General features: G+C 36.7%; 3 protein-coding genes across 10 annotated transcripts in view; 2 read left to right on the top strand and 1 right to left on the bottom strand.

Moving 5' to 3' along the window:
* DNAAF4 (dynein axonemal assembly factor 4) overlaps positions 1 to 6149 on the top strand; it is a 110848-nt gene extending 104699 nt beyond the window's left edge. For both annotated transcript variants that reach the window (XM_004468315.3, XM_071214207.1), the window contains exon 9: positions 1312 to 6149. In XM_004468315.3, the coding sequence (XP_004468372.1) occupies positions 1312 to 1421 (110 nt within the window). In that variant the 3' untranslated portion in view covers positions 1422 to 6149. The remainder of the gene's footprint in view (positions 1 to 1311) is intronic.
* Positions 6150 to 13530: 7381 nt separating this feature from the next.
* On the bottom strand, positions 13531 to 21324 carry PIERCE2 (piercer of microtubule wall 2). The gene is made up of 2 exons (XM_071214206.1): positions 20728 to 21324; positions 13531 to 13653 (listed from the first exon to the last, which is right to left on the bottom strand). Exon 1 carries the CDS (start codon positions 21124 to 21126, stop codon positions 20740 to 20742), a length of 387 nt encoding a protein of 128 aa, XP_071070307.1. The 5' UTR covers positions 21127 to 21324; the 3' UTR covers positions 13531 to 13653; positions 20728 to 20739.
* The window catches only part of CCPG1 (cell cycle progression 1), a 49056-nt gene continuing 48506 nt past the window's right edge, over positions 21165 to 21714 (top strand). For all 7 annotated transcript variants that reach the window (XM_071214205.1, XM_071214204.1, XM_071214201.1 and 4 more), the window contains exon 1: positions 21165 to 21279. The gene's annotated coding sequence lies outside the window, so the exon portion shown is untranslated. The remainder of the gene's footprint in view (positions 21280 to 21714) is intronic.

Here is a 21714-nt window from a genome sequence, read left to right as displayed (position 1 = left end):
ACTCTTTGCAGTTACTCGTGTGTTGCACCAAAGGCAAAATTTTGAGATTTTTCTTCAACATTCCTCTTCCCATACCTCCCCACTTAGATGCTCTATTCAGCTTCCCTTCACTCAGAGCATAGTCTTGATAATCCCATGCCAGGGATTGGGCTCCACAGTATACATTTTTATTATATCTAACTACAATTTTAAACTTGGTCCTGCCATTTTTATGAAATATTTCTAACCAAAGCATCCAATGAGGTTTTTATACCCCCCCTTTTTTTTTTTTAGCATCTTATCCAGGCTTAGTAAACAGAAATGATCATTGTAAACCAGTCTTTAGAAATGTTAACATCTTAGACTTATTTGAGCCACTTGGACCATTATTTTAAAGATAAGAAAATGGAGGCTTGGAGAAGTTAAGTGATTTGCTTGAAATGACATAGCAGAGCATTAGCACTTTAGAGACTAGAAATCAGGTTTCTTTAGTCCAGAAGAAAATGTTTTCTGCTGCATTTTGGGTAAGATGTAGATTCAGTTACATGTTTTTAACAACTAATATATAGTGCTTTCCTTTTCAACCAATTTTCCTCAAAGAAATTTTGTGGATATATCAGAAAATAGCACATATCATATCCTAATCTATGAGTTGTATAAGTATGAATTAAGTCTACAGAAATTATTTTTAAAAACTAGAATTTCTAAATAAAGTAGCATTTAGTACCTTTTCATTGAAGTGATAAAAATGCTTTGAATATATGAGTTTTGAATCTGTTCATACTTTAATGAAGTTTGTTGTTAGCTTTTTGTGTTTGAAATTAAAATAATTGCTTTTTACTGAACCCTGAATGAAATCATAATTATTCCTGAAATCCCTGGAAAATTTCTTCAGTTAGAGATACAGTGTATGTGTCAGAGATGTGAATCTGCTATAAAACCTAGGACTGGGAAGCAGATATGGCTCAAGCCGTTGAGCTCCTGCTTCCCACATGGAAGGTCCTGGGTTTGGTTCCTGGTGCCTCCTGAAAAAATACAAACAACAAGCAAAACAAAATGGAAAAACAAAACAAACCACCCCCCCAAAAAAAACCACAAAAAACAACAACTCAGGAAAGCCAATGTAGCTCAGTGGTTGAGTGCCAACTTCCCACATATGTGGTCCTGGGTTCAATCCCCAGCCTCGGTACCTCAAAACAAACAAACAAACAAAAAACCTAGTACTTGTCCTGAACCATGTTCTTAGTGGCTATTTTTATTTTTAAAGAATATTGTCTAGATAATGCAAAGTATAAAATATTCATGTTGATCTTCATTACTATATAACTATAGGGCTACAGGATTATGAAGCTGCACTTAAGATTGATCCATCCAACAAAATTGTACAAAACGATGCTGAGAAGATTCGGAATATAATTCAAGGGACAGAATTAAAATCTTAATGATGTCTAAAGGCAACTTAGGTACTGTTTTGCAAAATTAACTGGCAACATTAGGAATCTCTGTACATATTTCAGCTGATTGTGCAGAATCACTCTCTGTTTAATACTCCAGTTCTGTAGAGAAGACAGTATTACACATCTGTAGAAAATGAAATGTTTGACCTGACTGGTCTCTGAATAAGAAAATCAAAATAAGAATAATCTTTTAATTCTTTCTTTATATTAATACATAATTTAATTACACATTTTTTTCTTAATTGAGTTTACCCTTGTTACTAATATAGTATTTGTTGGTGTGATGGGTACCAGAACACTTACTGATGAATTTTTAACACAATAGAATTTTAAAATGAAAGATCATGTTTATAAAGCATTTTGGTTTATAGTAAATATATTATTAAATTGTCTGAGTAGGTGACCTTGGTATGATCAATACTGAAAGGTTTTCACTTATTTCCAAAATGGACAGAACCTTGTTTGATTGTTTGTTTGTTTTTTAATATTTTCCTACCATCTGTTGATTATTGTTAGATTAGCTCTGTCTATAAAGCAACTCTTTGGAAAGCCTTATCTTTAATTCTACTTATAAGCAGTATTTCCCAAAAACATTGATCTTATTTTATGACACTATCTGGTGAAGATAAGTTTTCTAGTGAGATTATTTTCTAATACCTTCAAATAAACCAGAAAAAAAAAGAAGATTGCAAAGGGTGAGATGTTAATTTAGGATATTATGTATGGGCATTGGATTGTACCACCATCTGGTTGTAGCACTTTGTGATGATGCAAGCCTTATGCATAATAGTACAGCTTCTCTTTTGCATGTACTAGTTGTCAAAACTCACTGATTATATTTATAGGATATTTAGTAAAACAAAATGGGGGATGAGTTTTTATAGTTTATGGTATCATAAAACAGCCCCATTTGATTTTTTTTTTTTAATTGCAATTCCTTTTTTGAATGTGTAAGAGGGTGGTATATCAGCCACCTTGAAACTTTTACTTCTATAAAGGATTTTTTGATAATTTCTCTAGCAGTCATACCTAGTTATCAGATCTTATGTTGAGGCAGGGTTACTTTTTCTTATAATCAGCCCTGCCTTACTTTTAAAATTAAACAAAGAATAAATGTAACTAAAATAAAGATGAGCTTCCCTGTGACAAAATCCCAGTTTGACATCAAGAAGACATTGTAAATAAATATACTTATTTCCTGAATTCTCATACCCATACATCAAAAGGGAATTGTTTAACAAATAATTACTCTTCAATCCTTATGAACAAGCAGTGGTCAAAAACATCTCAAATGACTTTTTCATCTTATCTTCATTTTTTCTGTATCTTTATCATCGAAATGTCTTTTGTAATTAGCAAGTAGTAGAATTTCATGTTTGTATTCAGCCTAACAATTATCTTGTAATCAGAGTGTTAAATCTATTTACGTTTAATATAATCATTCAAACAATTGGAAAAAACAAAAACAAAACACATCTCCAGAAGCCCCTCAGGCACCTTTCTCACTTTGTTCTAACTTTTTTGAGCAGACAACTCCATTCCTTTTTTTTTTTTTTTAAAGATTTATTTATTTTTTATTTAATTCCCCCCCTCCCCTGGTTGTCTGTTCTATTTGCTGTGTCTTATTTCTTTGTCCACTTCTGTTGTCGTCAGCGGTATGGGAAGCGTGGGCGGCGCCATTCCTGGGCAGGCTGCACTTTCTTTCACGCTGGGTGGCTCTCCTTACGGGGCGCACTCCTTGTGCGTGGGGCTCCCCTACGGGGGGGACACCCCTGCGTGGCAGGGCACTCCTTGCGCACATCAGCACTGCACATGGGCCAGCTCCACACGGGTCAAGGAGGCCCGGGGTTTGAACTGCAGACCTTCCATGTGGTAGACGGATGCCCTAACCACTGGGCCAAGTCCGTTTCCCTCCATTCCTTTTTAAGATTAATCATTCAGGTCTTTCCTCATGCTCTCCAGATTACCGTCCCAATCAGTAAACAAAAGACTGTCCTATAGCTACCCTATACAGGATTTTTCCTTGTGAGGAGGTGGAAGAAAGAAAAGTCTTAGGTAGTCATATATTAATATTTTTGTCCCTATCCCCTAAATAAAGTCTTTGGGTAAGCACAAGATACTCATTTGTATTCAGGAAGTACTTCTTTTGATTTGAGCAGTCTTCTATGGCCTGCAAGGTACTTTCGTCTTAGGTTGAAGTGGTGATAGAGTTAAAATATTGATACAGATATGCCCATTTCCTTTATTATAGAAACATTCTTCCTGAATAATAGGGTTATCCTTAAAGCCTATGAATAAAAGATAAGAAAAATTGTTGTGGTAGCCTTTTGATTTTTTCCCATAATGCCAATTATTCAATGGAAATTAATTTCAAGGTTCCAAATGAATAATAAACTAAATGTATTAATAACAGTTACAGAAATGTAAACTGGAAAGACCTTTATTCCCTCATTACTATGTGGTTATCATGTTGAGAAATAAAAAGCATAACCTTGCAGAAAACTATCTAATGAGCCACTCCTGCCCCCCACTTCTGTAAATCAGCCTGTGAGAGCATGGCCTTACAGGAGACTCTCTATCCAACCACTCCTGCCCCCCTACTTCTGTAAATCAGTTCACGAAAGCATGACCTTGGCACCTGCCTTCTGCTTCTGTAACCCCACTTGCAAATTTTCGCCTAGCAATGCGTTAGCCAATGAGCGAAAGCCATGCTAGTCCCGCATAAAATCCTATATAAACCTATGAAAACTAAGAAACGGGACTCACAATTTGCAGATTAACTCTCCTCTGGGCTTGCGGGTAATAAATCTGTTCCTCTGCTTCTCTGAGTGCTGTTTAGATTTTTCTGCCACTCAGAACTCCTGGCTTTGCTGCAACAATCATACATAGATGTACCACATATACATTTGTTAAAAAATACTTTTCAGGCAAATTTAATTATGAACAAAAAAATGCTAAATCACCATATTATATGCAAAGGAAAGGCCCGTAGCTAGCCAATTTTAGCAATAGATGCTATACAGGAACAGGAAATAGATAATCATCATTAGACTAGATTAAAAACAAGACTATTCCTTACAGGTCTGGCCTCTTGACTGACAGTCACTGACAAGAGTCACCTGGGGTGGATGAATAGCTTCTCCAAACCAACCTTTATCTGTGTTTAAGCATTTTATCAGGAATGCTCATTTCTTCCTTTTTTCACAGAAAGAGCTGTGAATCACATCAGACAAAAAAGTTCTGTCCCGTACCAGGTTTGGGATAGCTTTTTTTTTTTTTTTTTTTTTTTAACATGTTTTAGCTCTTTACTGACATAGGTGAAGGTATTAATTCTAATTAATAAATATCCAGTAGTTCAGTGAAAAGTAAAGACATATGTTTATATAAATATACCCTGTGCTGGTTCTTCAGCAAGTGGAATACCATAAGTCAGCAAGTGAAATTCTATAAGTCTGATTGATGTAGGAAATAAAGGGAAAGGATTTTACATATTGTTTTCGGTAAAGGTTAGTAGGTGATCTCCCAAGAAGCCTGACAAGATAAGGGTGTCTTTCATTACCTTATTGGCTCAGTCTCACTGCTTAGAAATCTGATTGTGTCACTATCCAGGTTTTACTATCCAAGAGTAGACACATCTCTGAGGATCAAGTACACACTAACCAAGCTCAGGAGACTGAATAAAACAGAATGCCTATTTAGTAATTCACAATCAGAAATTTAGTGAGAATAGTAATTGACACTATAGGTTAAATGACATCTCATTTTCTCCTTATAGGCAGATGAATTTGGGAAATTAATTTATAAAGTTGCTTGGCAAACATGAAATCAGAACAGAGAATTAGTTTGATGAATGGAATGTTTCATGGCATCATACATACAATTTTATACAACATGCTTCCTCTTTCTTATAAGATGATTCCCTTAGCTTACAAGCCTCAATGCGTGCCTCACAGTAACTATCATGTACTTAAGAAATAAGGTTTATTATTCTGGCATGATTAGGTTACCAGCATCTGTTCTTTGCCATTGTCCAGTCTTGAAATGTATTTACCCTTTTCAAAAATTTCTGAAGGTATGTGACCTTCAGGTATTCTCTTCAAGGAACTGTTTTTGACAGTATTTTTAACATAATTTATTTTAGCCATTTCTTTATGACCTAAATAGAACTGGTTTTTGGTAAATGAGTTAATAGGTGTAAACTGCTTAGCACAGTACCTAACCTAACTGTAATTTTAAGGTATTACAGATCATGAAGAACCAACTAACTTTATTTTGTCAAAATATTGATTAGTTTCTTGATGGGTATGATGATTAATTTCATGTGTCAACTTGGCTGGGTTTTGGTGTTCATTGTTTTAGTCAAGTAAGCACTGGCCTGATTGCTACTTTGAGTGTATTTTATAGATGGATTTAAATCATTAATCTGTTGGTTGCATTTATGGCTGATTACATCTACAATCAACAAAGGATACTGTCTTCAGCAATGAGAAGACTATGTCCTCATCCAGGCAGTTGGAGGCCTAAAAGCAAGAACTAAGGATTTTAGCAGTCAGAAGAATTTCTGTCTCTACTTATGCCAGCCAGCTTCTCCTGAGGAATGTTACCATCAATTGGCATTTCCAACCTGTGACCTGCCCTATGATATTTGGACTTGACAATCCCCACTGTTGTGTGAACCAATTCCTATAATAAATCTCTTAATATTTATATACATACCCTGTCAGTTCTGTTTCTTTGGAGAATCCTGACTAATATAATGGGCTAAAACTCTTTCTGATCATCTTTGTTTATAGTTAAGAGAGGAAAAGGACCTAAACAGACACGTAAAATATTGCTTTCAAAAGGTAAACTCTCCATTTTTACTACAAGCTGGGAGCTGATGCTATGTTCCAGTATTGATTTGTCCAGAGGTAGAATTTCTATTCTAATTATTCTGTAAGGTAGGGAAGTTTCCCTAAAGTATGGGACATTTTTTTAAAACTTAATGTGCTTGAAATATTTCCTAGAAGAATTGATTTTTCAAAATGTTTATCTGAAATGGAGATTTCCTTTTGGAAGGATCCAGATAGCATAACTAGAGTGAAAGATTACTGCCAGAACCACCAGGAAAACCTTGGCCAGATGCCATTATCAAATTGCAGTATCTCTTGACTGTTGGATGAAAATAACATTAGAAGGTCCATTCAACAGAATGTTTTGAGTCTGATGGTGGCACCAATGCTAGAAAAGCTACTTATAAAAAGAGGAAAGGAAAAAAAGAGGGGTCAATGATGATGAACTCCCTTCTGTTCCTGATTGGCACTTTTGCCCTTTATAATGTCAATAAACCATATTTAACAGTGAATGTATTACTTCATTCATAAAGTGCTCTTAATCTTTCCTAAGCTCATATCAATTTTTTTTTTTTTTTTACATTTTAGGGTAATAAATTCTAAAAATTTACTGTTTTTAGAATTTCAACTAGGCCTAGAGCTGCAGGGTGCCTAAGAATTACCTCCTGAGAACCTCCATGTTGCTCAAATGTGGCCACTCTGTAAGCCAAACTCAGCATGTAAATGCATTACCTTCCATCCAGCATGGAACATGACTCCTGGGGATGAACCTACCTAGCACCAAGGGATTACTACCAAGCACCAGCTGGTGATCCAACTAGAAAAATACCTTGAATAAAAAGGGGGAAGTGGTAAAGACAAATGAGTTTATATGGCTAAGAGACTTCAAAATGAGTTGGGAGATCATAAGGGGTTGTGTTTACACATATCTCAGCAGGATCTCAGAAACAGCTGAATTAGATACAACCCCAGGTAGGGGTACTCCTGAGGGCTACGGAGACACCCAGTTCCTATGGTCAAGACAGATGGCTCTGGAGCTCAGTGCCTTGCCGGTGGGCCCTACTTTGGAATTTGTGCTCCTGAGTGTGATGGAGTTGGACTAAGATGTGAGTTCTCTACACATGCCTCTTCTGTCACTTTTACTGAAACTGTGGTTGGTGCTGGGGTTGGTGTATGCTCAGGAGACTTGAATCTGTGGACCACCCATGTGCCAGCTGGGCCCTGAGCCTTAGCAGAGTTGTAACACCTACTCTCCGGTTCATTGGACTTACCCAGGTCAGCTAACAGGGAGGTGAGGGTGGTTAGCTACCACACCAGGGAACCAAGAGAGTCTACAACTGCAAGCAGAAGAATCCCATCCATCAGCCATGTGGGATCTAAGCCTCCTCTCGATTTAGAGGTGGAGTAGACATTGCCATCCCAGCATCCTCAGGATGGAGGAATAAAATATGGATTAGAGTGGACTTACTGGTATTCTACTATAGAATTATTGTGACTCTAGCAATGGAAGAAACTATCATTGATGTGGAGACAGTGGCCACAGGAGTTGCTGAGGGCAGGGAGAGGGAAGAAGAGGTGTGATATGGCGGGCATTTTCGGAACTTGGAGTTTTCCTGAATGATATTGCAGGAAATCAGATGCAGGGCATTATATATCCTGCCATAACCCACCGAATGGACTGGGAGAGAATGTAAACTGCAATGTAAACTATAATCTATGCTGTGTAGCAGTGCTCCAAAATGTATTCATCAAATGCAATGAATGTGCCATACTGATGAAAGAGGTTGTTGATGTGGGAGGAGTGTGCGTGGGGGAGTGGGGAGTTGATGAGAAGTGGGGGTATATGGGAACCTCTTATATTTTTTAATGTAACATTTTATGTGATCTATGTATCTTTAAAAGAAAAGATGATAAAATAGAAAAATTTTAAAAATATCCTGTTTAGTGTATTTCACAAGGTGGTAAATTTAATACTTTATAGTCCATACCCTAATACTTCTTTTATGTTGTTCTTATGTATCCTGGTTCTAAGTATACTATAAGATAGTAATTCTGTATTCATCCTATCCATGCCTTTGATTTTATACACTTTGATAACATTTCCTGTTTTTTTAAGTCTGAAGGAAACATTATAATTTATGTACATTTTCTCTTTTAAAACATTATAAAATTACAGCTACACTACAAGTGTAGAGAAAGGGGCTTTAAAATTATTATAGGTTAGTGGTTCACAAAGTGTTTTCCAAGGACCTTTAGGGACCCCAGAGTACTTTGTAGGAGGTCTGCAAGGTCCCCTCTTTTTCAACTACATATCTCTGTGAAGCCAGATTTTCTTCATATTCTTCAACAAGAACAACTTATTACAACAAACTGAATGCAGAACCTGGAATCTAGCTTTTATTAAGCCAGACATTAAGGAGATTTGAAAAAATGTAAAATAATGCCTATCTTTTCACTAATTTTTGTTGAGGAAAATATAGTTGCTTTTCTTTTTTTCATATTAAGAGTATATTTATTAAATTTCATAATTTCTGATCACTCTTATGACCAAATTAACCCTGACATAAACTTTGACATTTAAAAACACAACATATTAATTTTTCAACTATTTTTTTACATATACTTTAATTTTCATGCAGTGCTAGTTCCTTTTCATTAAAATGTTATTTATCTGAATATCAAAGGATTTATTGTAGTTTTAAAATATTTCTAAAATTTTGGGGTGAAAGCTTTTTGGGATCCTCAGTGACTTTTTAAGTGTGAAGTGCTTCTGAGACCAAAAAGTCATAGAACCACTGCTGTTAAGTCACTAAGGATATGGTTTTGAACAGGTATAGGATAAATAACAGTCCTTAGTGTAAGGAAAGGTTATATTCTAAGTCCATAGTCTGTTTAGCACTCAAAATACACAATCTCATGGCAACAACTAATATAGCAAATGACCTAAATCTTCCACCTTTTCTCAGTCTTCCTTTCATTTTGCTACAGCTGAAACTGTCTCTCCATGGAGAACACTGCTACCTGGAAGCCCTTTCAAGTGGTATCTCTTTTCTATATTCCTCCAAGCGCTAGGCCTGGAGGTGGAATAGAACTTCTTGCTACTCTTGTTGATCCCACAACCTGTCTTTCCTCACTCAAAACCTCCAGTTTTGAAATGCATACCATCAGGCTCTTCAAAATGCAAACCTTTTCGATCCTCTGAATCACTCTTTCATTCTTTCTCATTTTAGCTTGGCTCACTGTCCCTTTGTCCAGTACTACTCCTGTCATAGGTCTCAGTGATTTAATTATCCATGTAGATGGTAATTCCAGTATATTGACCTTTTAGTTCCTTGAGTTTTTAATCTTCTTTAGTGATTGTGTTTTCTACCCTGCCTCAATCTTCCATTCTCACAGTAGTCCACTAGACCATGTTATTACCAGTAACTGCATTCTCTCCACAGTTTCACTTCAAGCATCACTATTATCAACCACAACTTCTTGTCTTTCAAGCTCAGTTCTAGAACTCCTACTCCCTTAGTCCTTTGACCCTGCCAGGACCAACAGTCTTTATCTCTGACCACCTTTTCATGTTCCTCACTCTTCTTACTCAGTTTAGCTTCCATGATCCATTATATTCATTTCTTTGTATACATTCCCAACTTCCATGTCCCTTTCTTCCTCCTCTGTTTTTGCTAATTATGTTGTAATCAGAAAAGTACTTACACCACTTTCTGTAATCAGAAAAGTTTCCACCACTTTTACCAGTCTACCTTTATCTGTTCCCATATACATTACTACCTCTCACTAGAGTGAATAAACTATTTCTATTCTTACACAAGGCCATTGTGCACTGGAGCCTACCTCACTGGTCTGTTGAAGCACATCGTTCTCTCTTCCACCTCATTACTTTTTTCTTTACTGGAGTATTTCCATCAGAATACAAGTATGCTATATTATATCCCATCTTAAAAAAAAAAAGCAAGCTTTGACTCCATATTTTCCTCTGGATATTATCCTTTTTCTCTGTTCAATGCCAGCAAAACTACTCAAAAGTAGTTTCTACTTCTTCCATTCTTCCATATATCTATTCCAGTAAAGTTCTCCAATCCATGTTATCTCCTAAGATAATTTCACACAGCTGAGTCATTCCCTCCTCCTTGAAACGTGTTCTTTACTTAGCTTCCAGGCATAACAGTCTTCCCAATTTCCTCCTAACACCTTAGCATTCCTTCTTGGTCTTACTTGCTTATTCCTGTTCATCTCTCTGATCTCAAATGTTGAAGCTCCCTAGAGCTTAGTCCTCAGATCCCTTTTCTACCTCCACTTTGTAGTCTTATCTGGTCTCATGACTATAAGTAATATCATTGTTCAGATGGTGTTCAAACTGGTATCTTCAACCTAGGTGTCTTCCTTTGAACTCCAGATTTATATTTCTAACTGCCCCACAACAGCTACACTTTCCCTTCCCTTCCTTCAGATATTGGTCAAACATCTTATCAAGTCTTCCCTGACCAACCTAGCTAAAATAACCCCTTGTCCAAGCACTCTCTCTGCCTCTAATCCTAGCTTGCTTTTTTCCATACACTTGTCATCTGACATGTTTTATACATATAAGCATGTATCAACATATACATAAAAATATGTAAATGTTTATATAAATATATATAGGTATGTTTTTTGGTCTGTTTTCCCCTACTACAATCTAAGCTGCATGCCAGCAAGGTATTCTCTAGTGCCTAGAATAGTGCCTGGACTTTAATAGATGCTGAATAAATAGTTGTTAAAATGAATGAATGAATGATTACCTGATGGTATTCCAGACATGCTTAATTCCAAGATATGTATCTTGTGGTAAATTGAGTTATGTACCCCAGAAAGAAACATGTTCTTAATCTTTGTCCCATTCCTGTGCAGTATAAACCCACTGTAAATGGAACTTTTGAAGATGTTTTTAGTTAAGGTGTGGTTCAACTGAATTAAGTTGGACTTTAATCCTATTACTGAAGGCTTTTTGAAGAGAAACCATGTACAGAAGCTGCAAGCCAACAGAACTGGAAAGAGAAAGGAGAGGATATCACCACATGATGGAAAAGCCAAGGAAACCTGAGGATTGCTGGCCAGCCAGAATGATACTACCCTTGAGATGAAGCAAGCCTTCTATCTTCCAAAACCAGGAGCCAATAAACATCTACTGGTAAACTATTGCATGGTATTTGTATAGCAGCCTGGAAACTAAGACATATCCTATCTGAGAATTTTAGCATTTTGTCTAGACTTAGAAATTGAAGTTGTGGTAGTTTGAGACTATGTGCCCCCAGAAAATCATATTCTTAAAGCTGGTCCATTCCTGTGGGTGTGAAACTTTTGTGGGCAGGAACTTTTGATTAGGTTACTTCAGTAAGGTGTGGCTCATGGTAGGTCTTAATCCTTTTACTGGAGTCCTTTATAAATAGGATGAATATGGAGAGAAACACACATAAGCAGAAAGAAAGCCATGGAACCAAGAAGCTGAAAGCAGCAAAACCTGGGAGAGAAGGGAGAGACCAGCAGATGCCACTATGTGCCTTGCCATGCAACAGAGGAGTCTAGGATAGCCAGCAGCTGGTCTTCGGGGGAGAAAGCATACCTTGATTTGGACATTTTCATGGCTTCAGAACTATAAGCTTGCAAGCAATTAAATCCCCATTGTAAGAGCCAACCCATTTCTGATAGATTGCATTTTGGCAGTCTAGCAAATTAAAAGAGATTATCATCTAGATTCTACATATTAAAAACTGGAACTCATTTGTCGCAAATTGGGCACCTGAGTTGAAAGAAGAAAATGGTTTACATGGTTTATGCAGGAAGAAAAGGCTGGTAAACTCAAATTCTCTTGCATCATTTACCCGGAAATCTTGTGCAGCGTCTTGACACTTGATGTTTTGGAGGAAGTAAACAAAACTAATAGTTTCCTCTTGTGTTGTAACCCAGTATCAGTTTTGGGTGTATTTGGAAGAAGTTAATGAAGCTGCAGAGTTTGAGCTGTTTCCCTCCTCTCAAACCATTTTTGTAATTAGAAGGCCTAACTTTCCTGACCACTAGTGACTCACAAGATTGTTTTGATGTTAATATGCTGAACTTGAAATCACAGAGAAAAATAAAAGACCAGTGACTTTTTTTTCGGTTAAGGTAATTAGACTCAATTGAATGTATGGTTAAAACAGATGGCAGCTGAAATAAGTCGTGTACAGTGGAATAACAGATTTTGAAGAAATATATAGCCCATCACCCACCACTACTCAGCCACATTAAAGATGTAGCAAAATAATTGCAAAAAATATATCCTATTCTATCACATTTTTGTACTTTTATATGTGTACTTTCTTCTGCCTTGAATAACCTTTTCTTTGATTATGTTTTACTTTCTTCAGGACACTTCTAATCTCAGTCTCAATTAGGGCAATTCTTTCTCTGTCTAAAAGACTGTGCATATTTTGAAATTACACAAATTACCATAAATTATTAATTTGCTAATCTGACTCTAATGTCCTGAATCAATAAAATAGACGTCTTTTATTTCTTTGTCCCTATTTGCATAGTATAGTGGATGGAATATAGTAGGTATTCAATAAATATCTGTAAATATTTGTTGACTGAATTAATGAATAATAATTCCTCTTCCACCAGCCTAGTAGTGGGAATTGCTTGAATTCTAAGCCATTAGTTGAAATAACAAAAAGGGGAAACTTATTGGTTAGAATCTTCCCTAATTCAAATTTTTTAGAGCTCTTGTGTTTCTTTATCTTAATCTTAATATACTGAATAGTGAGATCATGAAAGCTTATTGAAGCTTTTGGAGTGCAATTTTAAATAAAACTAAGATGTACTAAAACATTTCTACCTTCTATTTTAAACACTTTTAAAATTTAAGAGGTCAAGTCACAGGAAAAATTCAGAGAGGCAATTGTGTTATCAGTTGAAATTATTTTTTTTAATTGGTCAATTCTTTATATTCCAAATTGGGTACTCTATCATTAGATTTAAACTCATTTTTCTTAAATATACAAAGAAATATATATTCACAGAGTACGCTGAAAATTAGGAAAATCAAGGGTTCTGGTTCTGTCAGGTGCAGTGTTTAAAGTGTTATTTTGATAAAATCCAGTAGCTCTGATATGACTTGAAAACACTTGCTCCTTCGGTGTGTAATTGCATGGAAGAAACTGTGGTATAGGTAAAAATTCACCATAATCACTTGAATTGGTTTTATACATAATCATCTGAGGTTTTGATAATGAGGTAGCTGTACAGAGTGTCTTTGGGTCCATCATACATGAAAACACAGGATTGCCTGGATTCACACAAGGAGGCAGTTCAGGTTTCATTTCTGTGTCTGGATTTGAAGCTGAGGTAATTTTCTTTTCCTAAAATATTAACACATCTAATCATTTTCAATTATAAAAGTTCTGAAACAAAAAGAATTAAACTTAGCCCCATCTACCCTCCTTTTCTTGGAAATCCTGTTCTCTTGCGGGCATTGAAGACTACATATTTGTACAGGACAAATTTGTCAAAAGGGTGAATTAAGATAGCTTTTTAAACATCCTGCAATAGAACTAGGAGAATCTGTAAAATCATTAGTAAATCATAGGGAAAACATGTAATGTCAGTTACAAGACAAGAATAGCTGAATTTTAGAGTGAGAGGGAAACAAGATAAACATTCAGGGATCTTAGCCTTATGAAGAAAATGATTACACAATTATATAATTACAATGGTGATAAGTGCTATGAAGAAAAAAATATAAAATATTTATGAAGATATTTAGATTCTAACCTAGAGTGGGGAGTCAGAGAAGGCCATTTTGGTGAAGTGTCATTTAATCTAAGCTAGAAGGAAATGAAGGAAAAGATAAGAAGTGGAACAAAGAATATCAGTGTGGCCAGAATCAAGTTAGGGTGAAATTGCTTGAGGTGAAACTGGAGGGACAGGAGCCAGATCTTGACTATGTTAAAAATTTGGGTCTTTATTGTAGAAGCAGTGGAAAGCAACTGAAGGGTTTTAAGGTGAGGAGTGTCATGATTAAACACTTTCTATTGAGATTACTTTGGCAGCTGTCAGGACCTTGAGTGGATATGGAGAGGTGCTACAGTAATACATGGCAGATAATGATTTATAGTAGGATGGTGGTATGGAGATTGAGAGAAGTAAACAGATTTGAAACATATTTTGGAAGTAGAATTCACAGGACTTGGTGATTGGTTGGATGTAGGTGGTAAGGAACAGAGACAGGTCAAGGATTGATTCCAGGTTCTGGATAAGCATCTGGGTTGTGGGTGGTATTATTTACTGCAATGAATGCGGGGGAATTTATACACACACATGTACATACAAATGTGGGGTGTGCATATATAGCTATATATAAATATTCAGATGTTTGGGAGGGAAGACTCAAGATACTAAACCATAGCAATGGGTTCAAAAGAGGATAAAATCAAATCTATAAAAAACATCAAGCTTCAATAATGAAGATGAAAGACTTTAAACTGAACACTATAGCTCAGAAATTTTATCATTAACATATTAATTCAGCAAATACTGGGAAACAGATGTGGCTCAACCAATTGGGTTCCCATCTACTATATAGGAGGCCCAGGATTCGATGCCCAGGGCCTTCTGGTGAGGGTTAGCTGGCCCACGCAGAGTGCTGGCCCATGCAGGACCATGGCTCTGCGCAGGAGTGCCACCTTGCGTAGGAAAGCTGTCCTGAACAGGAGTGCGAGCCAGCGTGGAGAGCCGGCACAGCAAGATGATGCAACAAGAGATAGAGGAGAGAAAATAAGAAGACGTAGCAGAACAGGGAGATGAGGTGTGGCAAGAGAGTAATCACCTCTCTTCTGCTCTGGAAGGTCCTAGGATCGATTCCCCGAGCCTCCTAATGAGAATACAAGCAGACACAGAAGAGCTACAAGCAGATACAGAAGAACACACAGTGAATGGACAGAGAGCAGACAACGGGGGAAGGGAGGAGGGGAATAAAATCTTTTAAAAATATATACTTAGTAAGCACCTACTGTGTGCCTTGCATTGTTTGATGCTGGGAATATGATGTACAATACACAGTTTTTAGAGCTTATATTTTGTTATGTAGAAGACAAATATACTGGAAATAAGCACAATAAGGAAAATTGGCTATTTAAAAAATGTAGGTCTTCACCTTCAAATATTATCAAATTGCAGATGAATTAGTTACTCATTTAAAATCACATGACAGAAAAACTAGAAATCAGGAGGAAGGTATTTTAACCCTCTAAGAAAGGGGGATATTCTAAAAGTGACAAAAGACATTATAAAGGAAAGGACTGGTATATTTAATTGTCTAATCTATACAAGAAAATATAGCTAACAAAAATTAAAAGTTGAACAATAGATTTGGAACACTAGAGAGAATGACAAAGGATTAATACCTTTAACTCATATAGCATTCCTATGTATAAAACAAACAAAACACTGCAACCCTGATAAAGCAAAGATAATATAATTCTCAGTAACTTCTCAAATGTAAATTCAAACAACAATGAGTTTTTGTGGTTTTGTTTTTAATAATGATATGCAATTTGGCAGTGAAAATAGCACTTTGCCCTGATGGTGGCTGGGTAAATTAATAATAACCACTTTTTAAAAATTTTACAAAAAGCAAGAACTTTAAAAATGTTCATGACTTTAATCCTGAAAATTTTAATTTGAAACCTATGTTAATAAACTTAAATGTAGAAAAAAATTAATGCAGTTTTACTTATAAATGTGTACTGATTAGATGGCATTAATTTAAATTATTTTATGCCAAAAATACTTGAAAAGTTTTTCTTAAATAGGTTTCTTCCACAACCTTACATTGGTGTAAAATAAATATTAACCCACTCTTGATTTAATTATCGCAGAATAATTACAAGCTGATGAGGTTTCCTAAAGTTCTTTACTATCGCCTTCTTGTTTAATAAACTTTCACTTTGATATCGTATTATACCAATTTTTCCCCTAAGGAAAAATTAGCAATAGCTAATCCTTTATAAACTTAATTTATTTGCATTTCTAGTTGGGAAAATCATAAACACAAATAAAAGAAACTGCATATACATATATATTGTTTTTTATCTACTTGTGTTTTAAATGTATCTGTGGCTAGTTATATATTCCTGAAATAAAAAGGTGCTGTGATTTGAATCTAGGCTAGAACATTTTTCCTATAAACATTCCTAAAGGCTAGCTTTTTATTTAAAAGGACTATAAAAAACCATATTCAATCAATTCTTTAGTAAACTATTAATGTTCTACCCGGACAGTGCCCTAATAAACTTTTTGAAGGTATTTTTCTGTAAACCAAGGCTTAGAATTATATAGCATAGTGGAAAGAGCTTTGAAGTGAGGAGAGCCAGGTTCAGGTCCTAGAAATATAAATTGCTAGGATTATAAATGTGAGTAAATCACTTAGATTTTGTATGCCTGTTTTCTGTCTGTAGAACAAGGGAGCCTGGATAATTTGACTTTACAGATTTCTTCCATTAACTTTGTAGAATGTATAAAATGTATAAACTTATGTTTATAAAATAAGGTAGTATCATAGTGTAGTATACTAAGTTCTCATTTTGCCTTTTTAAATGACAATCATTAGGCAAAGATATTTTTCAGAAGTTCTTCTTAAACAATTTTGACAAATCATTTGGATCACCTGATGGCTTTTGGAAAATCCAATCTAAGAATATTTGTTCTCCTGCCGTTTATCCCCAAGGGAAAAAAGCCTTTTTCTTATAGTAAATTGACCTGTTGCAAACCTGAGGTGTTAGAGACAAAATTGCTAGTCTTTTTCCCTGTTTTCCAGGTTAGTATAAATTTTCTTCAAAAACTGACATTGTGATTTTCAAAGGTTTGAAGTGTTTATTATTTTATTGCGTTGGTTTCTTGAGCTGAGTTTTGAATCTTGTTCCTCAGAAAAATCTCATTGTTCCTAGGAATGAGAATAATATTTCATGAATAGCCATCTTATTTGAACCTCCAACAATGGTTGGGCCAGTCACCTTTAGGGCACAAGTAGTAGTGACTTCATTCCCTTGACCTTGCTAATCAGAAACAAAATCTCCTAGTACCTTGCTACCTACTAATAACACTGAGATGTTATTTGAAACTAGGAGTCCTTTTACACAGTAGTGTTCTCTAGCGCAGTGCTTCACATACTTTAATGTGCAGACTGAACACTGAGGAATCTTGTTAAAAGTGTAGATTTCTGACTTGGAAGGTCTGGGATGGGGCCAAGAGTCTGCTTTTCTAATAAGGCCCTAGTTGCTGCTGGTCTCTGGATCACACTTGTAGTTGGCAGGAAAGATATGGCTAAACTGAGGCCAGGAGTTAAGAGGCCCTTGGGAGAGGAAGTGGAGAGTATGGGATATGGAGAGAAAGGGCTGCAGGGCCAGATAATGACGACAGCTGCATGGATTATACAAGAGCATGTTAAGCAGACTAATTGAGAAACGTTTTTATTTATGTTCCTCCTGCTCTAAGAGTTATAAAAAGCACAAATTAGGTGTTCCAGTTGTGGATTCTGATGTTGGCACTGACAATAGCTGTATGACTTTGATGAAATATTTTACAAGGATTCAAGCTCCTTATCTATAAATATAAAACAAAGGAGATGGAATAGATGATTTTGTTTATTAAATTGGGGACAGATTATCAGAACTCTCCAAGTGTAGCATTAAACTATTGTGATTTTCAGTTATTTCGTGATAAGGCCTATAACAAATGCACTCTGTAGTGTCAATAAAGGCAAAAAATAATTTAAATGGTTAAAAAGCCTGGCAAACTATATATAGTACAGTTGAGATCTAAGTCCCTCCCATACCAGTAAATCTATATTATAGCTATCTAAATAACCTAATATGGTTGTTCTGTAACTTTGACTTTTTTAAAGGTTGAATTAAATAGAACCTTGCTTATATATACATTAAAGTTCTATTCTTTTTCCTTCAGAACTTTATAGTATACCCTTGACATTCATGAGACAGACCCTGTAAGAATCTCCTAAATGCTTAAGACTAGCAAGCATATAATCTCTGTTTCTTCAACTATAAAGTGGAGATTAAAATGTTTACTTAACAGAATTATTGTGTCATGCTTAAGTGAGGATAAAGCCTCTCTGAAATTCAAGTTTGGGTCATATTAGCTAGGTTTCTCACTAGCATAATCCAGCTCACTGAATTCCCAGTTAATGTCTCAGCAAAGTTAACATTTCAGAATGCGACAAACCATCTTGTTTTGAAATCTTCATCATCAAATCTGTAAATGAGAAGTATTTAGTCCACTTCCCTTTGTTCAGATTTGAATGATTGTGAACATTGTTGGAATAGTAAGAAGCAGACACTGTGGCCTGGTCTAAACCTTTATCAGTTCGTTTCATCTTTGCTTGTAAAACTGGTGAGAATATCTACCCTAACTCCCATGGTGGTTATGAGAATAAAAGAAATGGATACAAATGGTAAAACTGCCATAAAAATGGAAGGGGTTTTTATAATATTCTTTCTGCAGGTTTACCTCAATATATATGGATGATTTTCTAGAATTCATTTTTTTTCTAGTGTAATTCCTTTTTTATGCTTTTTTAAAAAGATACATAAATCACACAAAAATGTTACATTAAAAAAATATGAGGTTCCCATATATCCCCCACTCCCCAAACTCCTCCACTCTTCCCACATCAACAACCTCTCATCAGTGTAGCACCTCTAGAATTCATTTTTGAAATTTACAGGTTAATAACACTTTATATTAGTACACTACTGTTTACTAATGCTCATTTAATATTTATAATTCTTATTAAAATGTATTTAATACTGTGAGGATGCTGGCAAAGCTGGAAGTAGAACTCATGTCTCCTGAGTCTCAGATCAATGCTATTCTCATTACATCTTGCTGCTTATTCTTTTGACACTGCTTATTAATTTGTTTTAAATACCAAGACCATATATAGACATAATAAGTTACCAGAATCCTAAGATTTGATGGTTTCTCAACAGGTCTGCTTTTCTCAAAATATTTAGGTTTTTGCAAGAAAAGGGAAGGCTTTCTAGGTGGAAGGCAGCTGCCCTGTGACTTGTGGGAAAAAGTACAACCCTAATTTACTTTACCGGCATCTACCTAGTCAAGTTGCCCAGGACAACTCATGTTTTGTTGTTGTGGCATTAAAGTATTGCCTAAAGTGACTGAGGACTCTTTCATCAAATCACCCTTTACTATGGCTCTAAATTCTGATCTGCTGTGGCTCAAAATGTAATACAGAAGATAGAATCTAGTCAAAGCATTAAGACAAATTAACTGAGAATTTTTGTTGGCATCATTTTGTACCACACAGTCTGGAAAAGTTATTGTCTATAACTTTTTATAAAAGATCTTTTTATAAAAGATCTGGAGATCTTTTAGATCTTGTTACACTAGAAAACAGAGAACATTTACAAATATAGATTCAGAAACAAAATATCCACTGCATTTTCTTTACTTCATTGGTCTTCTATGCAACTTTCTTAATTATGTTTCACCCTCTTCAAACCTGGATATCTTGAAAATGTGGAGTTCAAACTAGATACAATTAAAAACAAAGTAAAGCAGTCTACTACAATACATAATAAAAAGATTAAATTCTCTAGCAGATAACATGTCAGCAATTGTTATTTACCGAAGGATGAAGGTTCATTAAAATTGTAAGGTGATTATTTTAAAAGAGACTAAAGAGGCTAAATATATTAAAAGGCGAAAGTGCCTGAAAAAGTACAAAATCCTATTCAAAAAGATGGTATTAGATTTCTTACTATTTTTCAGGCCCTCCTAAAGTTACAGACTAAGCCAGATCACTTTGAAATAGTCCCTCAGTATAGATACACATTTTTAAAAAGATAAATTAAAACAACCCATTGAAGTAATAAAAATGCCCAGTTCTGTGCAGAAACTGTAATTATAAAATTTAATTTTTTTTGGTGTGTCACAGTCGATGTAGCACCAAAAAAAAAAAAGTCTAATTTAGAGGTACCCTTTGTCTCTGCTCAAGCCAATCATCTTCTTTATGTTTCCCTTTATCCTTTTTTTTTTTTAAACCACAATTGTGGGATAGAGAATTAAACCGTTAACGGTATATTTAAATGCACCGATGCTCATAGCATTTTTTGAACAAGACACAACATAAATAAAAGTGAAGTTAACAAGATAGCATTTCCTTGTTCAAAGACAACATACAGTTTGCAGTGGGGTTGTGTACCATCCCCAATTACCTTTCTAATATCAGGGGCTATTTCGGTTTAATGCAACGTGTATTTACGTTTTCTAGGGTTGCCTAGAAAGCAACGGGTTGAGTGGGTACGAGTACAGGTTCTCGCCAAATATACCAAAGAGTACCATCATTCAAAAATATCCAGCTCTCTGCCCAAACCCACCCAGTCGTACTCGGTCATTCTCACTTTCTTCTTTTGTTAATTTTCCGGCGAACGCAGTGTTTTTCTGCAGCGGAAGGCAAGAAGGCCGGCGACAACCCAGGAGACGCGGCTTTTTTTACTGGATCCAATTAAAGCATCAAAAAGAAGGTGAACCTTCGGCTCGGTCCGTAAGTGTAAAACAATGCGCCTAATCCAGGGGGCAGTCCTCCGGGTGAAACCGCGAATCCTTTGGCGAGATTGTCTCCATAGCAACCGGCCGCGGCGCCTTCCAACACCCGGGCCCGGATGTTGTGAGGAACGCGGCTGCCAGGCCGGGGTTCGTGCAACCTTCCCTTGGCGGGCTGCGCTCCTGCTCGGGAGTCGTAGTTCTTCACTCCGCCCCCGCCCGGCATGAGGCGCCGGCTGGACTACGAGTCCCGGCATGCGTTGGGGCGCCCCGCCGGCCACCGCCTCCCGGCTGCAAACGACTGTGAGCAGGTTGTTGTTTTTATGAGAGGCGTCACTGGCTGTCTGAGCTGTGACCGCCGCCGCCGCGACAGCCAGCGCAGTCGGGCGGAGGTGGCGCTGCCCCTTCAGGTATGGCCTTGGGTGGGTTTGGCCTTCGGAGAATAGTTCAGGGCCGACGTCTTGGCCCTAGGTCGGCGCCGTGGGCTCGTCCACCCAGCAGGGGCAGTAGCGGGGTCTCCTCCGGGGCTGGGCTGCTGGGGTGGGGGCTTGACCTCTAGTACCTGGCGTACGAGGTATCGCCGGCACCCTCCGCGGACGGCAAGTCCTCACACCTAGTGACTGGAGCCCGCCCCTGAGGTACCTCGTTTGGTGGCCCGATAGCTTCAGATCTCCGCTTGTTTCCCCAGCCTTGAGCCAGAGGTGGGGGAGGCGGCGGCCCAGAGGACCCTCCTTCCTTCCTTGGCCAGGCTTTTCGGTCCTGATGGATGAGAATCCATATGGTAAGATGTTATGTGCGTCACCCTACTGGATTTTCTGACGGCCGGTCTTTTTTGGTGACGTTTG

The sequence above is a fragment of the Dasypus novemcinctus genome, chromosome 3, assembly GCF_030445035.2.
Source record: "Dasypus novemcinctus isolate mDasNov1 chromosome 3, mDasNov1.1.hap2, whole genome shotgun sequence".
NCBI classification, from domain to species: domain Eukaryota; kingdom Metazoa; phylum Chordata; class Mammalia; order Cingulata; family Dasypodidae; genus Dasypus; species Dasypus novemcinctus.
Note: the sequence above shows the minus strand (reverse complement) of the source record. Positions and strands in the feature narration are given on the sequence as shown.

Coding starts and splice junctions, on each gene's coding strand:
- PIERCE2 (XM_071214206.1), bottom strand. CDS start 21,126: ATGCCGGGACTCGTAGTCCAGCCGGCGCCTCATGCCGGGCGGGGGCGG.